The sequence below is a fragment of the Zea mays genome, chromosome 7 (genome assembly GCF_902167145.1).
Source record: "Zea mays cultivar B73 chromosome 7, Zm-B73-REFERENCE-NAM-5.0, whole genome shotgun sequence".
Lineage (NCBI taxonomy): Eukaryota > Viridiplantae > Streptophyta > Magnoliopsida > Poales > Poaceae > Zea > Zea mays.
The window spans coordinates 185211292-185230192 of record NC_050102.1 but is presented as its reverse complement, the minus strand read 5'-3'; the positions used below and the strand labels follow the sequence as shown (position 1 = coordinate 185230192).

Here is an 18901-nt window from a genome sequence, read left to right as displayed (position 1 = left end):
ACACTGTTTTATGCGACCATATATAAGATCTGTTAGAATCAGGTCAACTAGTGTGTGGTCCAATTCAATAATGAAGGCAAGGTGGTGTGTAGAGATGACATGACTTTAGTTCCATATTGACCGTCTAGGTATGAGAAAATCAACTTATATGTGTGAGTGTTTCCTACTCTTCACACGAGACAAATAAAGGTCTATGGAGGCTATCACGCTCGCTCGCGTTTCGCGTTATTTATCCCATTACTTGTGACTTGTGATGATACGCGATCGTGACGTAATGTGTTCTAAACGATAGTTTAATTTGTCTTTTGTTTAATTGGTTATCAAATATCACACCTAGACTGTCACGTCAACCGGGAGTAATGGGTACACACGTTACGTGCGAGATCTCTGGACGGTTGCACGTAGAGATATTCCAGGGAGTGATTCCTGGAATTTAGCAGATTGAATCAAGGGAGGTTATGACGCCCTTCTATAAAAGGCAGACGTCTTTCAGTCGGAGGACAGACGCAAACAACAACCGACTCGTCCTCTTCTTCTTAATTATCTGCGCCACCGCTTCTTTGTCCTACCATCCCTTTCGTCTACCGTGCAACAGATCAAGGAAGAGCGGTGTCTTCGAACCATCGTCGGCATTTTGATGACCTCCATGGGTGTCAGCAAATCAGGTTTCTAGAAAGTGTTTCGCACACATCCTTTCGACTTCCTCTCCAACTCTCGTGGAAATCACTGTAAGTAAATCTGCATTTTCAGTTTATTGACGGTCTTATGGTTAGATCCGTTGTCGATTTTTCTTTTATGTGTTAATTTTGTTGAGTTAGTTTTGACCTATTCTGTTCTAATGTCATAGATAGTATCTATCAGTAGATATGTGTTTTTTGTTTTATACTGCATTATCAAATTAATCTTAGACCATGTTAATTTTTCAACAAGATCCACTAGAGATAATCTAGATCCGCCTTTATAGTATGTGATCTCCGTGACCACGAGGGTTACAACTTTTCCTTCAAGAACCCCTTGTACTGCAACAGCTAGTATGTCCGATTAACTTATTACTCTTTCACCCTTCAGTTGAATCTAAAGTTATCTTAACTCATTTTTTTATGTTTGACTAAATTTAAATAACAGGATACAAACATTTATGGGACCAAATAGTGTTATGTAAATATGTTTTATGGTATATTTAATTATACATTTAGTTAAGATAAAAAAAAGGCTGGCTTGAGATCTCTCAGATTTTTTTTTTTATTTAGGGACGGAGGAGGGACAAAGGGTACCATCTCACTTAGGGCTGGAAAATTAGCTCGAGGCTCGGAGCGGCTCGGCTCGGAGCGGCTCGCGAGCCGAGCCGAGCCTCTTATTCGAGCTCGTTTTTGTAGCGAGCCGAGCCGGCTCGCGAGCCTTGCAAAAATGATCAATTTATGGAATAATAATGAATATTAGATAATTTTATGGATAATACCTCATTTTTTAGTCTTTGATGATGAATATATAATGTTAATTCACCAAATAATGCAACGATAAGTACCAGAATATGGCTCGCGAGCCAAGGTCGAGCCGAGCCGAGCCTCCTTCGCCAGCTCGTAAAATGGACGAGCCGAGCCGAGCCGAGCTCGTACAGTCACCGAGCCGCACCGAGCCGAGCCGAGCCGAGCTCGGCTCGGCTCGTTTCCAGCCCTGATTCTCACTCACGGTTGGGGCTGGCCCACTGATCTCGTCGCATGTACTGTGCGTCGTCGTATATTACTGTTATGAGTGGCGTATATAGCAGCACGTGCACGTACCGACGCCTGCGCTGCGTCTGCGTCTGCGTGTACGTACACAAGTGGCCCTAGAGGAGCGGGACCACCGTATCCACGTTCGTACGTGTCGTCTTCCTCGAGGGAGGGAGGGAGGAGGACAAGCTAGCAGCTAGGGCGCGCGTGAAACGATAACGAAAGGTGCGTCCATGGACGCGCACGAGTCGATCGTCGCAGCATGCATCTGACAAATTATAAATGCTGTGGGCCCTATGGCAACGACACTGCAACAGCAACCTAGCGGAGGCCCATCCCGCATGCGTGATGGAGAACGTGCTCGATCGATCAGCAGACACGATGTCGATCGGAGCCAACTCGACAAGCCACACGCTGTTTGGACTGTTTATAATTAAAGCGATATATATATGTGGAGTATATTCACAGCTTAATTATTTTGAAGAATTACAATTCCTTTCTTACATTTTCCCGACTCTTCTACGTACTTCGTTCTTTCCCTCACGCACACAACATTTCATGAGTTTATCCTCCTTCCCATGTTTGTCCCATGGATCTATGTGTAATTTTTTTTTTCACATACTCATTTAGTATGTGTTATTTGACTTTGTTTGATCTATGTGTAATTTTGACTCAATTTTTTTTTGATCTATGTCTAAGTTTAGCATGTGTTCTACTAATTTCAGCATGCATTCTACCCATTTTGTATGCAGATGTACGGAAGTGATAATGATAGTTCTATGAATGAAAGTGAGGAGTTTTGGAACATAGAGCTTGTTTCTCAAGCATCAATCTCAGGCATTCGATTTTGGATGCCTGGTGCTGGATTGGGCTGCCTGGCCGGTGCTTCTAGGCCAGGGTGCCAACCAAACAAGCTTGGTCTTTGGTGGTGTCAAGGTAGTAGAAAAATATGTTGAGTTATATTTTGAAAAAGGTCCGCAAAAAATAGAGATGGATTCAGATGTCTGGAGATCTGAATTATTCATATTCGGATAAAGTGCTAATATATATAGATATCCGTATCTGTATTCGATTTTAATATGGATGTTAAATATATATATCCGAATTTGTTTTTTTCTCTATCGGTTTAAGATTCGTATTCGACAATATGGATGTTAAAAATATGATACTCAACTAAGTTTCAACTAAATAATGTATATAATTTGCTTGTAATATGATTTTTATCAACTATAAATTCATCAATAAAACAAATTAATACTTGTTATGATGTTATGTTCCAAATCAAGTAAGTATCCGACTGCGAATCCGAATTCGAACTAGCGTATTCATATTCGAATTAAAATATGGTAAATAGTAACATTCGGATTCGTTTCCATGTGTATCCGATCTGAATCTATCCCTAGCCAAGAACAGGGAACACAAGTGGTATGAGATGGGTGCTTGAAACATTGAGGACTCTAGCTAGGTCCAGTTAGGAATGAGCACATGCAAAATTCAGACTGACTTTAATTACTAGTGTAACTATATATTATATCATGCATGTGCCATACTAAGCGGCTGAGATTTGTGTAGGCTTTTCCTTTTCTTTTTTTTAACTGGCAAACATAAACGTGTGTTGCAACACGATGCTTATTATTAGCTTGTTGAGTGGCTGCTCGGCCAACTTGTGGATTTGAGATTTATTTAGCAATCATATAATAGTGTGTTTCAATTCATCTAGGATTCAAACTTTTCACTAGCTGCTCATGCATATCATGAGTTTCAACACGATGCTTATAATAGGTTTATTTCCACACGGTACAGGGGGGAAGTCGAATAAAAATAAAAGCGACATTTATTCGTTGGGCATCATATCACAGTGCATTGCCCGGCAGGAAACACAGTTACAGTATTATTCCATGCACACTTGACAGAAACGCAAACAGAGACGACGGTACGGTGTATCAGTTGTCCATGGCGACGCCAGGCAGCTGGAAAGGGTCGTCGTCCTGGTTGAGCTGCTGCTTGAGCATCCACTTCTTGAAGGGGTGGAAGAGGATCTCCTTGGAGCAGGTGTACTGCTGCGGCGCGGGGCAGTCGATGAACGTGCCGTTCCCCGCCGCGCAGAAGTAGAGCTGGAACAGCATGTACTTGTCGAAGGGGCCCTTGCTGCACTGGATCACCGGCGTCGCGTTGATGCCGCTCTTGAAGACCTTGGTGATCGCCTTGAGGCCGTAGAGCCCGAAGTCCGGCTCGATACCTGCATTGCAAGCATGCAGAAGATTCAGACAGACGTACTGCAGCTAGTAGACGAATATAATATATGCTTAGTTAGTTTACCTTTGGCTTTGAGGCGAACGAGTGGGTTGATCCGGCTACGGAAGGAGAGGGCAGTCTCGAAGTAGTCTTTCTCGCTGAGGCCGGAGCAGGCGCCGGCCTTCTTCCAGGCGTTCTTCCAGCTGCTCTGCCCGTTGTTGCTGGGGCACCTGATGTTGCTCCAGTACTGATTCAGGCCTTGGATGCCGGTAATCTGTCGTCAATATATATTTATATTTATAATAATGCGCATTATTATTATTATAGATATATATATGATGCAGCTAGCTAGCTGGAGTATGTACGTACGTACCAGGTTAGGGTCGTAAGGAACTTTGTTGCTGCATCCCGTCACTGCAGCGTCGGTGGTCGCGTTAAGGACGGTGAAGCCCGTTATGTAGAAGTCGCGCGCCGGCGAGACGCCGGTGGTCGGCTTGCAGCACCCAGCGCTGGTCTGCTCGCAGTATGCTCCTGGCCACTGCACGCGGGCGTCCCATGCATGCAGTCAGGCCGGCGGCCGGGCCTTCTTCTTAATTAGATTAGATATAATAATTATTATTATACATACCATAAGAGCCAGCTGGTAGTAGATACCGGAGTCGTCATCAGCGATCGCGGGCGAAGCTACTACTAGCAGCAGCAAGCCAAGGAGGAGTGCCATCCTGCAGGAAGCCATATGGAACGTGGACGGTGAATGCCTAGCAAGCATACGCGTGGGTAGTACTTATAGGCAGGCGAGCGAGCGCCCTCATATTTTCTTTCGTCGACCATTTTAAATTTTTGTGGGCGGCTGTGCCATGTGCTCCTCTCCGGTCCACTGCAACTGTAAGCACGTGCTATAATCCAATGATTTTTTATTACAAACATTTGGTTTTTGAGAGAATCCTGTTGAGCACTATTTGTAGCACTCACTACCAAAAATGTTGGCTTTGTCTGAAGCACTCGGCAAAGTCTTAAAAACACTCGGCAAATGTTTTGCCGAGTGTCGCACTCGGCAAAGAGGGCTTGACATACCGTGCATCGACAAAGCCGTCTTTGCCGAATACTTTTTCTCGGGCACTTGGCGAAGAAAAGCAGCCGTTACGGTATCTGTCGGGGACCATAATTAGGGGTACCCTCAAGGCTCCTAATTCTCAGCTGGTAACCCCCATCAGCATAAAGCTGCAAAGGCTTGATGGGTGCGACTAAGTTAGGGATCAGTCCATTCGAGCGACTCGATCACGCCTCGCCCGAGCCTAGCCTCGGACAAGGGCAGCCGACCCCGGAGGATTTCTGTCTCGCCCGAGGCCCCCCTCCAACGGCGAACATATTTCCGGCTCGCCCGAGGCCCTGCCTTCGCTAAGAAGCAACCCTGACCAAATCGCCGCACCAACCGACCAAATCGCAGGAGCATTTAATGCAAAGGTGGCCTGACACCTTTATCCTGACGCGCGCCCCCCAGCCGGCAGAGCCGAAGTGACCGCCGTCACTTCGCCGCTCCACTGACCGGCCTGACAGAAGGACAGCGCCGCCTGCGCCACTCCGACTGCGGTGCCACTTGACAGAGTGAGACTGACAGGCAGTCAGGCCCGGCCGAAGGCACCATAGGAAGCTCCGCTTCGCCCGACCCAGGGCTCGGACTTGGGCTAAGTCCCGGAAGACGACGAACTCCGCTCCGCCCGACCCAGGGCTCGGACTCGGGCTAAGTCCCGGAAGACGGCGAACTCCGCTCCGCCCGACCCAGGGCTCGGACTCGGGCTAAGTCCCGGAAGACGGCGAACTCCGCTCCGCCCGATCCAGGGCTCGGACTCGGGCTAAGTCCCGGAAGACGGCGAACTCCGCTCCGCCCGACCCAGGGCTCGGACTCGGGCTAAGTCCCAGAAGACAGCGAACTCCGCTCTGCCCGACCCAGGGCTCGGACTCGGGCTCAGCCCCAGAAGACGACGAACTCCGCTTCGCCCGACCCCAGGGCTCGGACTCCGCCCTGGCCTCAGCCGACGGCCTCCGCCTCGCCCGACCCGGGGGCTCGAACTCGACCTCGTCCACGGAAGACAGACTCGACCTCAGCTTCGGAGGAGCTTCCACATCGCCCAACCTAGGGCGCAGACCAGCCACGTCAACTGGAGGCGCCATCATCGCCCTACCCCAAGCTGACTCGGGCCGCAGGAAACAAGACCGGTGTCCCATCTGGCTCGCTCTGCCAGATAGGCAATGATGGCGCCCCGCATACTCTGTGACGACGGCGTCTCTCAGCCCCCTTACGGAAGCAGGAGGACGTCAACAAGGACTCAACCGCTCCGACAGCTGTCCCTCCGCCAGGCTCCATCGCTCCTCCGACGGCCACGACATCACACCAGCTGGGTGCCAAAATCTCTCTGGCTGCCACAGCGGCATGTACTTAGGGCGCTAGCTCTCCTCCGCTAGACACGTAGCACTCTGCTACACCCCCCATTGTACACCTGGCTCCTCTCCTTACGCCTATAAAAGGAAGGACCAGGGCCCTCTTAGAGAGGGTTGGCCGCGCAGGGACGAGGACGAGACAGGCGCTCGCTTGGGGCCGCTCGCTCCCTCTCCTGCGTGGACGCTTGTAACCCCCTACTACAAGCGCACCCGACCTGGGCGCGGGACGAACACGAAGGCCACGGGATTCCCACCTCTCTCACGCCGGTCTCCGGCCGCCTCGCTCTCCCCCCTTCGCGCTCGCCCTCGCGCTCGACCCATCTGGGCTGGGGCACGCGGCGACATTCACTCGTCGGCCCAGGGACCCCCCGGTCTCGAAACGCCGACAGTTGGCGCGCCAGGTAGGGGCCTGTTGCGTGTTGACGGATAGCTTCCCGTCAAGCTCCAGATGGGCAGTCTCCAGCAACCTCTCCAACCCGGGACGGTGCTCCGTTTCGGGAGTCTTGAGTTCATGTCCCTCGACGGCAGCTACGACATGATACTCCTTCCACCGCCGCGCGACAACGATAATGGCGGCCGACAGCCCGCCCGCCGGCGGCGGAATCGACGACGTCTTCCCCGCGTGGTGGAAGAACAACCTTCGAGCTCATCCTGCCCTTTCCCCCGCCGACGAAGGGGAAGGCAGGGCGACCAAGGCCAAGCAGGAGGCAGTGCTTCGTTGGCTGTCGAGCGAGCCGACAGCACCGGCACCCCAACAAGGGGCGCCCCGGGTATCGACTTCGCGCCTGAGACGAAGACGAGCGTCGTCTCCCCGCGACACGCCAATCCCGAGCAAGCGGACGACGCCAGCGCGCTCGCGGAGAGCTTGCTGGACGTCACCCTCGTACCTGAGACGACGGTGCAGTCAGTCCCCGACGTGACTTTATCGCCGCTCGTCGACCAAGAGATACCGACCGATTCCCATCCCACGTCATTTGGATTCAGCCTCAACCCGCCTAGCGACCTTGATTTGGCGGGCGCTCTCGTAGAGGCGAGTCCAAACCCTCTGGGGTTTCGCATGCGGTCGCCTTGGGACCGGCTGACGGACGTCTCGACCTATGGGCCCTCTGGGTCCGAGGAAGACGACGAGCCCAGCATCTGTTGGGATTTCTCTGGACTTGGCAACCCCAGTGCCATGCGGGACTTCATGACCGCATGTGACTACTGCCTCTCCGACTGTTCCGACGGTAGCCGCAGCCTCGGCGACGAGGACTGCGGCCCAAGCCGCGAATGTTTCTACATCGATCTAGGGGGTCCCTCCGAAGGCAATCATCTCGGCATGCCGGAGGACGGTGATCTCCCTAGGCCAGTGCCCCGCGTTGACATCCCATGGGAGCTAGCTGTGGTCCCCGTTCAGGCGGGGGGCCATGACCCACAGCTCGAGCAAATCTGCGGGGTGCAGGCCAGGCTCGACGAGGGAGCAGGGGCGCTTGAGCCGATCCGCTGGGACGTCAGGCAGGCATGGGCGGGCCAACCCCCGGCCGGAGAAATACGTCATCTGCCCTAGGGTTTCCAGCACCACGTCGCCGACGACGTCAGGGTCAGGCCGCCACCCGCATCTAGTGGGGTCGGCCAGAACCTGGCTGCAGCAGCGATGCTCCTCCGCGTGATGCCGGAGCCATCAACCACCGAGGGCCGACGAATCTAGGGGGAGCTCAAGAATCTCCTGGAAGGCGCCGCGGTCCGACGGGCCGAGAGCTCTGCCTCCCGAAGGAAGGGATATCCCTCGGAACCTCATGACGCGACTTCCCGATTCATGCGGGAAGCCTCGGTCTACACCGAGCGCACGCGCAACACCGCGCCTGCGGCCCCGGGCCGCCTCGGCAACTGGCACCATCACCGCGACCGTCGGGCCCACCTCGACGAGAGGGTGCGCCGAGGCTACCACCCCAGGCGTGGGGGACGCTACGACAGCGGGGAGGATCGGAGTCCCTCGCCCGAACCGCCCGGTCCGCAGGCCTTCAGCCGGGCCATCCGACGGGCACCGTTCCCGACCCGGTTCCGACCCTCGACTACAATCACAAAGTACTCAGGGGAGACGAGACCGGAACTGTGGCTCGCGGACTACCGTCTGGCCTGCCAACTGGGTGGAACGGACGATGACAACCTCATCATCCGCAACCTCCCCCTGTTCCTCTCCGACACCGCTCGCGCCTGGTTGGAGCACCTGCCTCCGGGGCAGATCTCCAACTGGGACGACCTAGTCCAAGCCTTCGCCGGCAATTTCCAGGGCACGTACGTGCGCCCCGGGAATTCCTGGGACCTCCGAAGCTGCCGGCAGCAGCCGGGAGAGTCCCTCCGGGACTACATCCAGCGATTCTCGAAGCAGCGCACCGAGCTGCCCAACATCACCGACTCGGATGTCATCGGCGCGTTCCTCGCCGGCACCACCTGCCGCGACCTGGTGAGCAAGTTGGGTCGCAAGACCCCCACCAGGCCGAGTGAGCTGATGGACATCTGAGAGCACCTAGAGGGGGGGGTGAATAGGTGATCCTGTGAAACTTAAACTTATAGCCACAAAAACTTGTTAAGTGTTAGCACAATAATCGCCAAGTGGCTAGAGAGGAGTCTCAACAAAACACAATACCACAAGAGATCAAACACAGAGATGACACAGTGGTTTATCCCGTGGTTCGGCCAAGACCAACACTTGCCTACTCCACGTTGTGGCGTCCCAACGGACGAGGGTTGCAATCAACCCCTCTCAAGCGGTCCAAAGACCAACTTGAATACCACGGTGTTTTGCTTTGCCTTTCAATATCCCGTTTGCGAGGAATCTCCACAACTTGGAGCCTCTCGCCCTTACACAAGATGTTCACGAAGAATCACAGAGCAAGGGAGGGATTAGCAACTCACACACGACACAAAGATCACAGCGAATACGCACACGCAAAACCCAGACTTGAGCTCAAGAGACTAGCACACTAGAACGGAGCTCAAATCACTAGAATGTCGAACAAGTGCGCAAGAATGAAGTGTGAGTGATCAATGATGCTCAAAGGATGCTTGGTTTTCTCCTACATGCGCCTAGGGGTCTCTTTTATAGCCCCAATGCAGCTAGGAGCCGTTGAGCACAAATCTGGAAAGCCATTCTTGCCTTCTGTCATCGGGGGCACCGGACAGTCCGGTGCACACCGGACACTGTCCGGTGCCCAATTTCCTTCCTTAAATAGCGAAGCCGACCGTTGGCAGACTTGGAGCCGTTGGCGCACCGGACATGTCCGGTGCACACCGGACAGTCCGGTGCCATCTTCTAGCCGTTGGCTCGGCCATGTGTCCCGCGCAGATTGCGCGGCCGACCGTTGGCCCGGCCGACCGTTGGCTCACCGGACAGTCCGGTGAATTTTAGCCGTACGTCGCCGGTGAATTCCCGAGAGCGGCCAGTTCGCTCGAGCCAGCCTGGCGCACCGGACACTGTCCGGTGCACCACCGGACAGTCCGGTGCTCCCAGACTCAGCAGATTCTTGGCTGCTCGAGCCAAGACATTTCCAATTGGATTTTACCTGTTTCCAGCACTTAGACACAATACATTAGTCCATAAAACAATGTACTAAGTCTGAGAAACATACCTTTATCCTTGATTTGTACTTTGTCCACCTTTTTACACTTAAGCACTTGTGTTGGGCACTTAAACCACCAAAATACTTAGAAATGGCCCAAGGGCACATTTCCCTTTCAATCTCCCCCTTTTTGGTGATTTATGCCAACACAATATAAAGCAAGTAGAACAAGTACAAAATCAAATCAAATTAGAACTCAAAATTGTTTTGTTTCACTTTGACATATATGGATCACTCTATGCCACCACTTGGTTTGTTTTTGCAAATCTAACTCAAATTTCTATCTCTAAGTCAAATACACATGTTAAGACATAAAGAGAGTCATTCCAAGAGAAATTAATTCAAGATTTCAAAAACTCCCCTTTTTCCCATAATCAATACTTCTCCCCACAAGAGGCCAACTTTTGACAAGAGAGACAACAAAAGAGTTTTGACAAACCAAAAACTCTATTCTACTGTTTTCAAAATCTCTCAAGTGGTAGCTGATCCATTTATCGCTTTGGCCTTTATTTTCTCCCCCTTTGGCATCAAGCACCAAAACGGGATCAATCTTGGCCCATTAACCCCATTGCCTCACCAAAATCTTCAACTAAGAGTACAAAGGCAATAAGAGTTAAAAGATGAACTTGGAAAAGTTACTCTTTTCATCGGAGTGCAGTGGAAGTCTTGCATGGTCCAAGTCCACCTTTTCCCTTTTAATTCTCCTTCGAGACTAAAACACGCAAACTCAAGCATATGGTTAGTCTCAAAGGGTCAAGTTGTAACACATCTCCCCCTAAAACTGTGCATCACTTTGCAACAGACTTGTGAGGTCCAGGGAGTGTTTGTACAACTTGAGCACCATACTAAACAACAAAATGCAAAAAGTAACATGATCAAGAGCATAAATACATGTATGCTACAATTCAATCCAAGTTCCGCGAATCTAAGATATTGAGCTCACTACGCAGCCTGCAAAAGGTCTTCTCATCTAGAGGCTTGGTAAAGATATCGGCTAGCTGGTTCTCGGTGCTAACATGAAACACTTCGATATCCCCCTTTTGCTGGTGGTCTCTCAAAAAGTGATGCCGGATGTCAATGTGCTTTGTGCGGCTGTGTTCAACAGGATTTTCCGCCATGCGGATAGCACTCTCATTGTCACATAGGAGTGGGACTTTGCTCAGATTGTAGCCAAAGTCCCGAAGGGTTTGCCTCATCCAAAGTAGCTGCGCGCAACACTGTCCTGCGGCAACATACTCGGCCTCAGCGGTGGATAGGGCAACGGAGGTTTGTTTCTTAGAGTTCCACGACACCAGGGACCTTCCTAAGAATTGGCACGTCCCTGATGTACTCTTCCTATCGACCTTACATCCAGCATAATCGGAATCTGAGTATCCAACCAAGTCAAAGGTAGACCCCTTTGGATACCAGAGCCCGAAGCAGGGCGTAGCAACCAAATATCTAAGAATTCGCTTCACCGCCACTAAGTGACACTCCTTAGGATCGGATTGAAATCTAGCACACATGCATACGCTAAGCATAATATCCGGTCTACTAGCACATAAATAAAGTAAAGACCCTATCATTGACCGGTATGCTTTTTGATCAACGGACTTACCTCCTTTGTTGAGGTCGGTGTGTCCGTCGGTCCCCATCGGAGTCTTTGCGGGCTTGGCGTCCTTCATCCCAAACCGCTTTAGCAGATCTTGCGTGTACTTCGTTTGGGAGATGAAGGTGCCGTCTTTGAGTTGCTTCACTTGGAACCCAAGGAAGTAGTTCAACTCGCCCATCATCGACATCTCGAATTTCTGCGTCATCACCCTGCTAAACTCTTCACAAGACTTTTGGTTAGTAGAACCAAATATTATGTCATCGACATAAATTTGGCACACAAACAAATCACCATCACATGTCTTAGTAAAAAGAGTTGGATCGGCTTTCCCAACCTTGAAAGCATTAACAATTAGAAAGTCTCTAAGGCATTCATACCATGCTCTTGGGGCTTGCTTAAGTCCATAGAGCGCCTTAGAGAGCTTACACACGTGGTCGGGGTACCGTTCATCCTCGAAGCCAGGGGGTTGCTCCACGTACACCTCCTCCTTGATTGGCCCGTTGAGAAAAGCGCTCTTCACATCCATTTGGAATAACCTGAAAGAATGGTGAGCGTCATATGCTAGCAAGATACGAATTGATTCTAGCCTAGCCACAGGAGCAAACGTCTCCTCAAAGTCCAAACCTGCGACTTGGGCATAACCTTTTGCCACAAGTCGAGCCTTGTTCCTCGTCACCACCCCGTGCTCGTCCTGTTTGTTGCGGAATACCCACTTGGTTCCCACAACGTTTTGCTTGGGACGAGGCACCAGTGTCCAAACTTCATTGCGCTTGAAGTTGTTGAGTTCCTCCTGCATGGCTAACACCCAGTCCGGATCTAGCAAGGCCTCTTCTACCCTGAAAGGCTCAATAGAAGAGACAAAGGAGTAATGCTCACAAAAATTAACTAATCGAGATCGAGTAGTTACTCCCTTGCTAATATCACCCAGAATTTGGTCGACGGGTTGATCCCTTTGAATCATCGCTCGAACTTGGGTTGGTGGTGCCGGTTGCGCTTCTTCCTCCATCACATGATCGTCTTGTGCTCCCCCTTGATCACACGCCTCTCGTTGATGAACCTGTTCATCGTCTTGAGTTGGGGGATGCACCAAAGTTGAGGAAGAAGGTTGATCTTGCTCCTTTTGTTCCTGTGGTCGTATATCACCAATCGACATGGTTCGTATAGCGGCCGTCGGAACATCTTCTTCATCTACATCATCAAGATCAACAGCTTGCTCTCTTGGAGAGCCATTAGTCTCATCAAATACAACGTCGCTAGAGACTTCAACCAATCCCGATGATTTGTTGAAGACTCTATACGCCTTTGTATTTGAGTCATAACCTAACAAAAACCCTTCTACGGCTTTGGGAGCAAACTTAGAATTTCTACCCTTCTTCACTAGAATGTAGCATTTGCTCCCAAATACACGAAAGTAAGATACATTGGGTTTGTTACCGGTTAGAAGCTCATACGACGTCTTCTTGAGGAGGTGGTGAAGGTAGACCCTGTTGATGGCGTGGCAAGCCGTGTTGACGGCTTCCGACCAAAAACGCTCGGGGGTCTTGAATTCTCCAAGCATCGTCCTCGCCATATCGATTAGCGTCCTGTTCTTCCTCTCTACCACACCATTTTGCTGTGGTGTGTAGGGAGCGGAGAACTCGTGCTTGATCCCTTCCTCCTCAAGGAACTCCTCCACTTGAAGGTTCTTGAACTCGGACCCGTTGTCGCTCCTTATCTTCTTCACTTTGAGCTCAAACTCATTTTGAGCTCTCCTGAGGAAGCGCTTGAGGGTCCCTTGGGTTTCAGATTTATCCTGCAAAAAGAACACCCAAGTGAAGCGGGAAAAGTCATCAACAATAACTAAACCATACTTACTTCCTCCTATGCTTAGATAGGCGACATGTCCGAAGAGGTCCATATGTAGCAGCTCCAGGGGTCTTGATGTGGTCATCACATTCTTGCTGTGATGCGCTCCTCCCACCTGTTTACCTGCCTGACAAGCTGCACAAGGTCTGTCTTTTTCGAATTGTACGTTAGTCAAACCTATCACGTGTTCTCCCTTTAGAAGCTTGTGAAGATTCTTCATCCCCACATGTGCTAAGCGGCGATGCCACAGCCAGCCCATGCTAGTCTTAGCAATTAAGCATGCATCTAGACCGGCCTCTTCTTTTGCAAAATCAACTAAGTAAAGCTTGTCGTCTAATACACCCTTAAAGGCTAGTGAACCATCACTTCTTCTAAAGACAGACACATCTACATTTGTAAAAAGACAATTATATCCCATATTGCATAGTTGACTAACATATAGCAAATTGTAACCAAGAGACTCAACTAAAAACACATTGGAGATAGAGTGCTCATTAGAAATTGCAATTTTACCTAACCCTTTTACCTTGCCTTGATTCCCATCACCGAATATAATTGAATCTTGGGAATCCCTATTCTTGACGTAGGAGGTGAACATCTTCTTCTCCCCCGTCATATGGTTTGTGCATCCACTGTCAATAATCCAGCTTGAACCCCCGGATGCATAAACCTGCAAGGCAAATTTAGGCTTGGGTCTTAGGTACCCAACTCATGTTGGGTCCTACAAGGTTAGTGCAAATATCCTTAGGGACCCAAATGCAAGTTTTGTCTCCCTTGCATTTTGCCCCTAACTTCCTAGCAACTATTTTCCTATCCTTTCTACAAATAGCAAAGGAAGCATTTAAAGCATGATAAATTGTAGAGGGTTCATTTATTACTTTCCTAGGAACATTAACAATATTTCTCCTAGGCATATTATGAACAACATTTCTCCTACCAACATTTCTATTATGCACATAAGAAGAACTAGAAGCAAACATGTCATGAGAATCAAAAGCATCATATGTGTTACATCTCCTATAAGCATTTCTAGATTGTCTCCTATCATGGTACATAAAGGCATGGTTCTTTTGCACACTGCTAGCCATAGGGGCCTTCCCTTTCTCCTTGGCGGAGATGGGAGCCTTATGGCTTGTCAAGTTCTTGGCTTCCTTCTTGTAGCCAAGTCCATCCTTAATTGAGGGGTGTCTACCAATTGTGTAGGCATCCCTTGCAAATTTTAGCTTATCAAAATTACTCTTGCTAGTCTTAAGTTGAGCATTAAGACTAGCCAATTCATCATTAAGTTTGGAAATTGAAACTAGGTGTTCACTACAAGCATCAATGTCAAAATCTTTACACCTATTACAAGTTTCAACAATTTCTACACAAGAATTAGATTTACTAGCTACTTCTAGTCTAGCATTTAAATCATCATTAAAACTCTTTAACTTAGCAATAGTTTCATGACAAGAAGATAGTTCACTAGAGAGCATTTCATTTCTCTTAATTTCTAGAGCAAGAGATTTCTGAGCTTCTACAAATTTATCATGTTCTTCATACAACAAATCCTCTTGCTTTTCTAAAAGTATATTCCTATCATTCAAGGCATCAATCAATTCATTAATTTTGTTTACCTAGGTTCTATCTAATCCCTTGAATAAGCATGAGTAATCTATCTCATCATCATCACTAGACTCATCCTCACTTGAAGAAGCATAAGTACTAGTATTATGAGTGCTTACTTTCTTCTCCCTTGCCATGAGGCAAGTGTGTCGCTCGTTGGGGAAGAGGGATGACTTGTTGAAGGCGGTGGCGGCGAGTCCTTCGTTGTCGGAGTCGGACGAAGAGCAGTCCGAATCCCACTCCTTGCCAAGATGAGCCTCGCCCTTTGCCTTCTTATAGTTCTTCTTTTTCTCCCTCTTGTTCCCTTGATCCTGATCACTATCATTGTCGGGACAGTTAGCAATAAAATGACCAAGCTTACCGCATTTGAAGCATGAGCGCTTCCCCTTGGCTTTGGTCTTGCTTGGTTGTCCCTTGCGACCTTTAAGCACTGTCTTGAATCTTTTGATGATGAGAGCCATCTCTTCATCATTAAGTCTGGCCGCCTCAATCTGTGCCACCTTGCTAGGTAGCGCCTCCTTGCTTCGTGTTGCCTTGAGAGCAAGGGGTTGCGGCTCGTTGATCGGACCATTCAAGGCGTCGTCCACGTACCTCGCCTCCTTGATCATCATTCGCCCGCTAACGAATTTCCCAAGAACTTCTTCGGGCGACATCTTGGTGTACCTGGGATTTTCACGTATATTGTTTACCAAATGAGGATCAAGAATGGTAAATGACCTTAGCATTAGGCGGACGACGTCGTGGTCCGTCCATCGTGTGCTCCCGTAGCTCCTTATTTTGTTGATGAGGGTCTTGAGCCGATTGTATGTTTGTGTCGGCTCCTCGCCCCTTATCATCGCGAACCGTCCAAGCTCGCCCTCCACCAACTCCATTTTGGTGAGCAAGGTGACATCGTTCCCCTCATGAGAGATCTTGAGGGTGTCCCAGATCTGCTTGGCATTGTCCAAGCCGCTCACCTTATGGTACTCGTCCCTGCACAAAGAGGCTAGCAACACAGTAGTAGCTTGTGCATTTTTATGAATCTGTTCATTAATAAACATGGGACTATCCATACTATCAAAGTGCATTCCACTTTCTACAATCTCCCATATGCTAGGATGGAGAGAGAACAAGTGACTACGCATTTTGTGACTCCAAAATCCGTAGTCCTCTCCATCAAAATGAGGAGGTTTACCAAGTGGAATAGATAATAAATGAGCATTAGTACTTTGAGGAATACGAGAGTAATCAAAAGAAAAGTTCGAATTGACCGGTTTCTTTCTCTCGTATTCGTTGTGGTCGTCGTCCTTTTGGGAGGAAGTAGACTCATCGCTGTCGTAGTAGACGATCTCCTTGATGCGTCTTGTCTTCTTCTTCTTCCCATCTTTGCGTCTGTGGCCCGAGCCCGAGTCGTTGGACTTGTCATCCCTTGGCTCGTTGACGAAGGACTCCTTCTCCTTGTCGTTGATCACGATTCCCTTCCCTTTAGGATCCATCTCTTCGGGCGGTTAGTCCCTTTGTGAAGAGAACGGTTCTGATACCAATTGAGAGCACCTAGAGGGGGGGTGAATAGGTGATCCTGTGAAACTTAAACTTATAGCCACAAAAACTTGTTAAGTGTTAGCACAATAATCGCCAAGTGGCTAGAGAGGAGTCTCAACAAAACACAATACCACAAGAGATCAAACACAAAGATGACACAGTGGTTTATCCCGTGGTTCGGCCAAGACCAACACTTGCCTACTCCACGTTGTGGCGTCCCAACGGACGAGGGTTGCAATCAACCCCTCTCAAGCGGTCCAAAGACCAACTTGAATACCACGGTGTTTTGCTTTGCCTTTCAATATCCCGTTTGCGAGGAATCTCCACAACTTGGAGCCTCTCGCCCTTACACAAGATGTTCACGAAGAATCACAGAGCAAGGGAGGGATTAGCAACTCACACACGACACAAAGATCACAGCGAATACGCACACGCAAAACCCAGACTTGAGCTCAAGAGACTAGCACACTAGAACGGAGCTCAAATCACTAGAATGTCGAACAAGTGCGCAAGAATGAAGTGTGAGTGATCAATGATGCTCAAAGGATGCTTGGTTTTCTCCTACATGCGCCTAGGGGTCTCTTTTATAGCCCCAATGCAGCTAGGAGCCGTTGAGCACAAATCTGGAAAGCCATTCTTGCCTTCTGTCATCGGGGGCACCGGACAGTCCGGTGCACACCGGACACTGTCTGGTGCCCGATTTCCTTCCTTAAATAGCGAAGCCGACCGTTGGCAGACTTGGAGCCGTTGGCGCACCGGACATGTCCGGTGCACACCGGACAGTCCGGTGCCATCTTCTAGCCGTTGGCTCGGCCATGTGTCCCGCGCAGATTGCGCGGCCGACCGTTGGCCCGGCCGACCGTTGGCTCACCGGACAGTCCGGTGCACACCGGACAGTCCGGTGAATTTTAGCCGTACGTCGCCGGTGAATTCCCGAGAGCGGCCAGTTCGCTCGAGCCATCCTGGCGCACCGGACACTGTCCGGTGCACCACCGGACACTGTCTGGTGCACCACCGGACAGTCCGGTGCTCCCAGACTCAGCAGATTCTTGGGTGCTCGAGCCAAGACATTTCCAATTGGATTTTACCTGTTTCCAGCACTTAGACACAATACATTAGTCCATAAAACAATGTACTAAGTCTGAGAAACATACCTTTATCCTTGATTTGTACTTTGTCCACCTTTTTACACTTAAGCACTTGTGTTGGGCACTTAAACCACCAAAATACTTAGAAATGGCCCAAGGGCACATTTCCCTTTCAACATCGCCACCAAGTTCGCCTCTGGCCAGGAGGCGGTCAAGGCTATCTTTCGAAAGGACAAGCAGCCCCAGGGCCGCCCATCGGAAGATGCTCCCGAGGCGTCAACTCAGCGCGGCGCCAAGAAGAAAGGCAAGAAGAAGTCGCAAGCGAAACGCGACGCCGCCGACGCGGACCTTGTCGCCGCCGCCGAGTACAAGAACCCTCGGAAACCCCCCGGAGGTGCCAACCTCTTCGACAAGATGCTCAAGGAGCCGTGCCCCTATCACCAGGGGCCCGTCAAGCACACCCTTGAGGAGTGTGTCATGCTTCGGCGCCACTTCCACAGGGCCGGGCCACCCGCGGAGGGTGGCAGGGCCCGCGACGATGACAAGAAGGAAGATTACCAAGCAGGAGAGTTCCCCGAGGTCCGCGACTGCTTCATGATCTACGGTGGGCAAGCGGCGAATGCCTCGACTCGGCACCGCAAGCAAGAGCGCCGGGAGGTCTGCTCGGTGAAGGTGGCGGCGCCAGTCTACCTAGACTGGTCCGACAAGCCCATCACCTTCGACCAAGCTGACCACCCCGACCACGTGCCGAGCGTGGGGAAATACCCGCTCGTCGTCGACCCCGTCATCGGCGACGTCAGGATCACCAAGGTCCTTATGGACGGAGGCAGCAGCCTCAACATCATCTACGCCGAGACCCTCAGGCTCCTGCGTGTTGATCTGTCCTCCGTCCGAGCAGGCGCTGCGCCCTTCCATGGGATCATTCCCGGGAAGCGCGTCCAGCCCCTCGGACAACTCGACCTTCCCGTCTGCTTCGGAACGCCCTCCAACTTCCGAAGGGAGACCCTGACGTTCGAGGTGGTCGGGTTCCGAGGAACCTACCACGCGGTACTGGGAAGGCCATGCTACGCGAAGTTCATGGCCGTCCCCAACTACACCTACCTGAAGCTCAAGATGCCGGGCCCCAACGGGGTCATCACCGTCGGCCCCACGTACAAGCACGCGTTCGAATGCGATGTGGAGTGCATGGAGTACGCCGAGGCCCTCGCCGAGTCCGAGGCCCTCATCGCCGACCTGGAAAGCCTCTCTAAGGAGGTGCCAGACGTG

The 18901-nt window shown here is 50.5% G+C and overlaps 1 protein-coding gene across 1 annotated transcript; it reads right to left on the bottom strand.

Moving 5' to 3' along the window:
* Positions 1 to 3464: 3464 nt before the first annotated feature.
* Positions 3465 to 4757, bottom strand: LOC100126898 (knotted1 induced 1). Its single transcript, NM_001112600.2, has 4 exons — positions 4576 to 4757; positions 4321 to 4485; positions 4032 to 4221; positions 3465 to 3951 (listed from the first exon to the last, which is right to left on the bottom strand). The coding sequence occupies exons 1-4, from the start codon at positions 4681 to 4683 to the stop codon at positions 3656 to 3658; spliced, it is 759 nt and encodes a 252-aa protein (NP_001106070.2). The 5' UTR covers positions 4684 to 4757; the 3' UTR covers positions 3465 to 3655.
* Positions 4758 to 18901: the final 14144 nt, after the last annotated feature.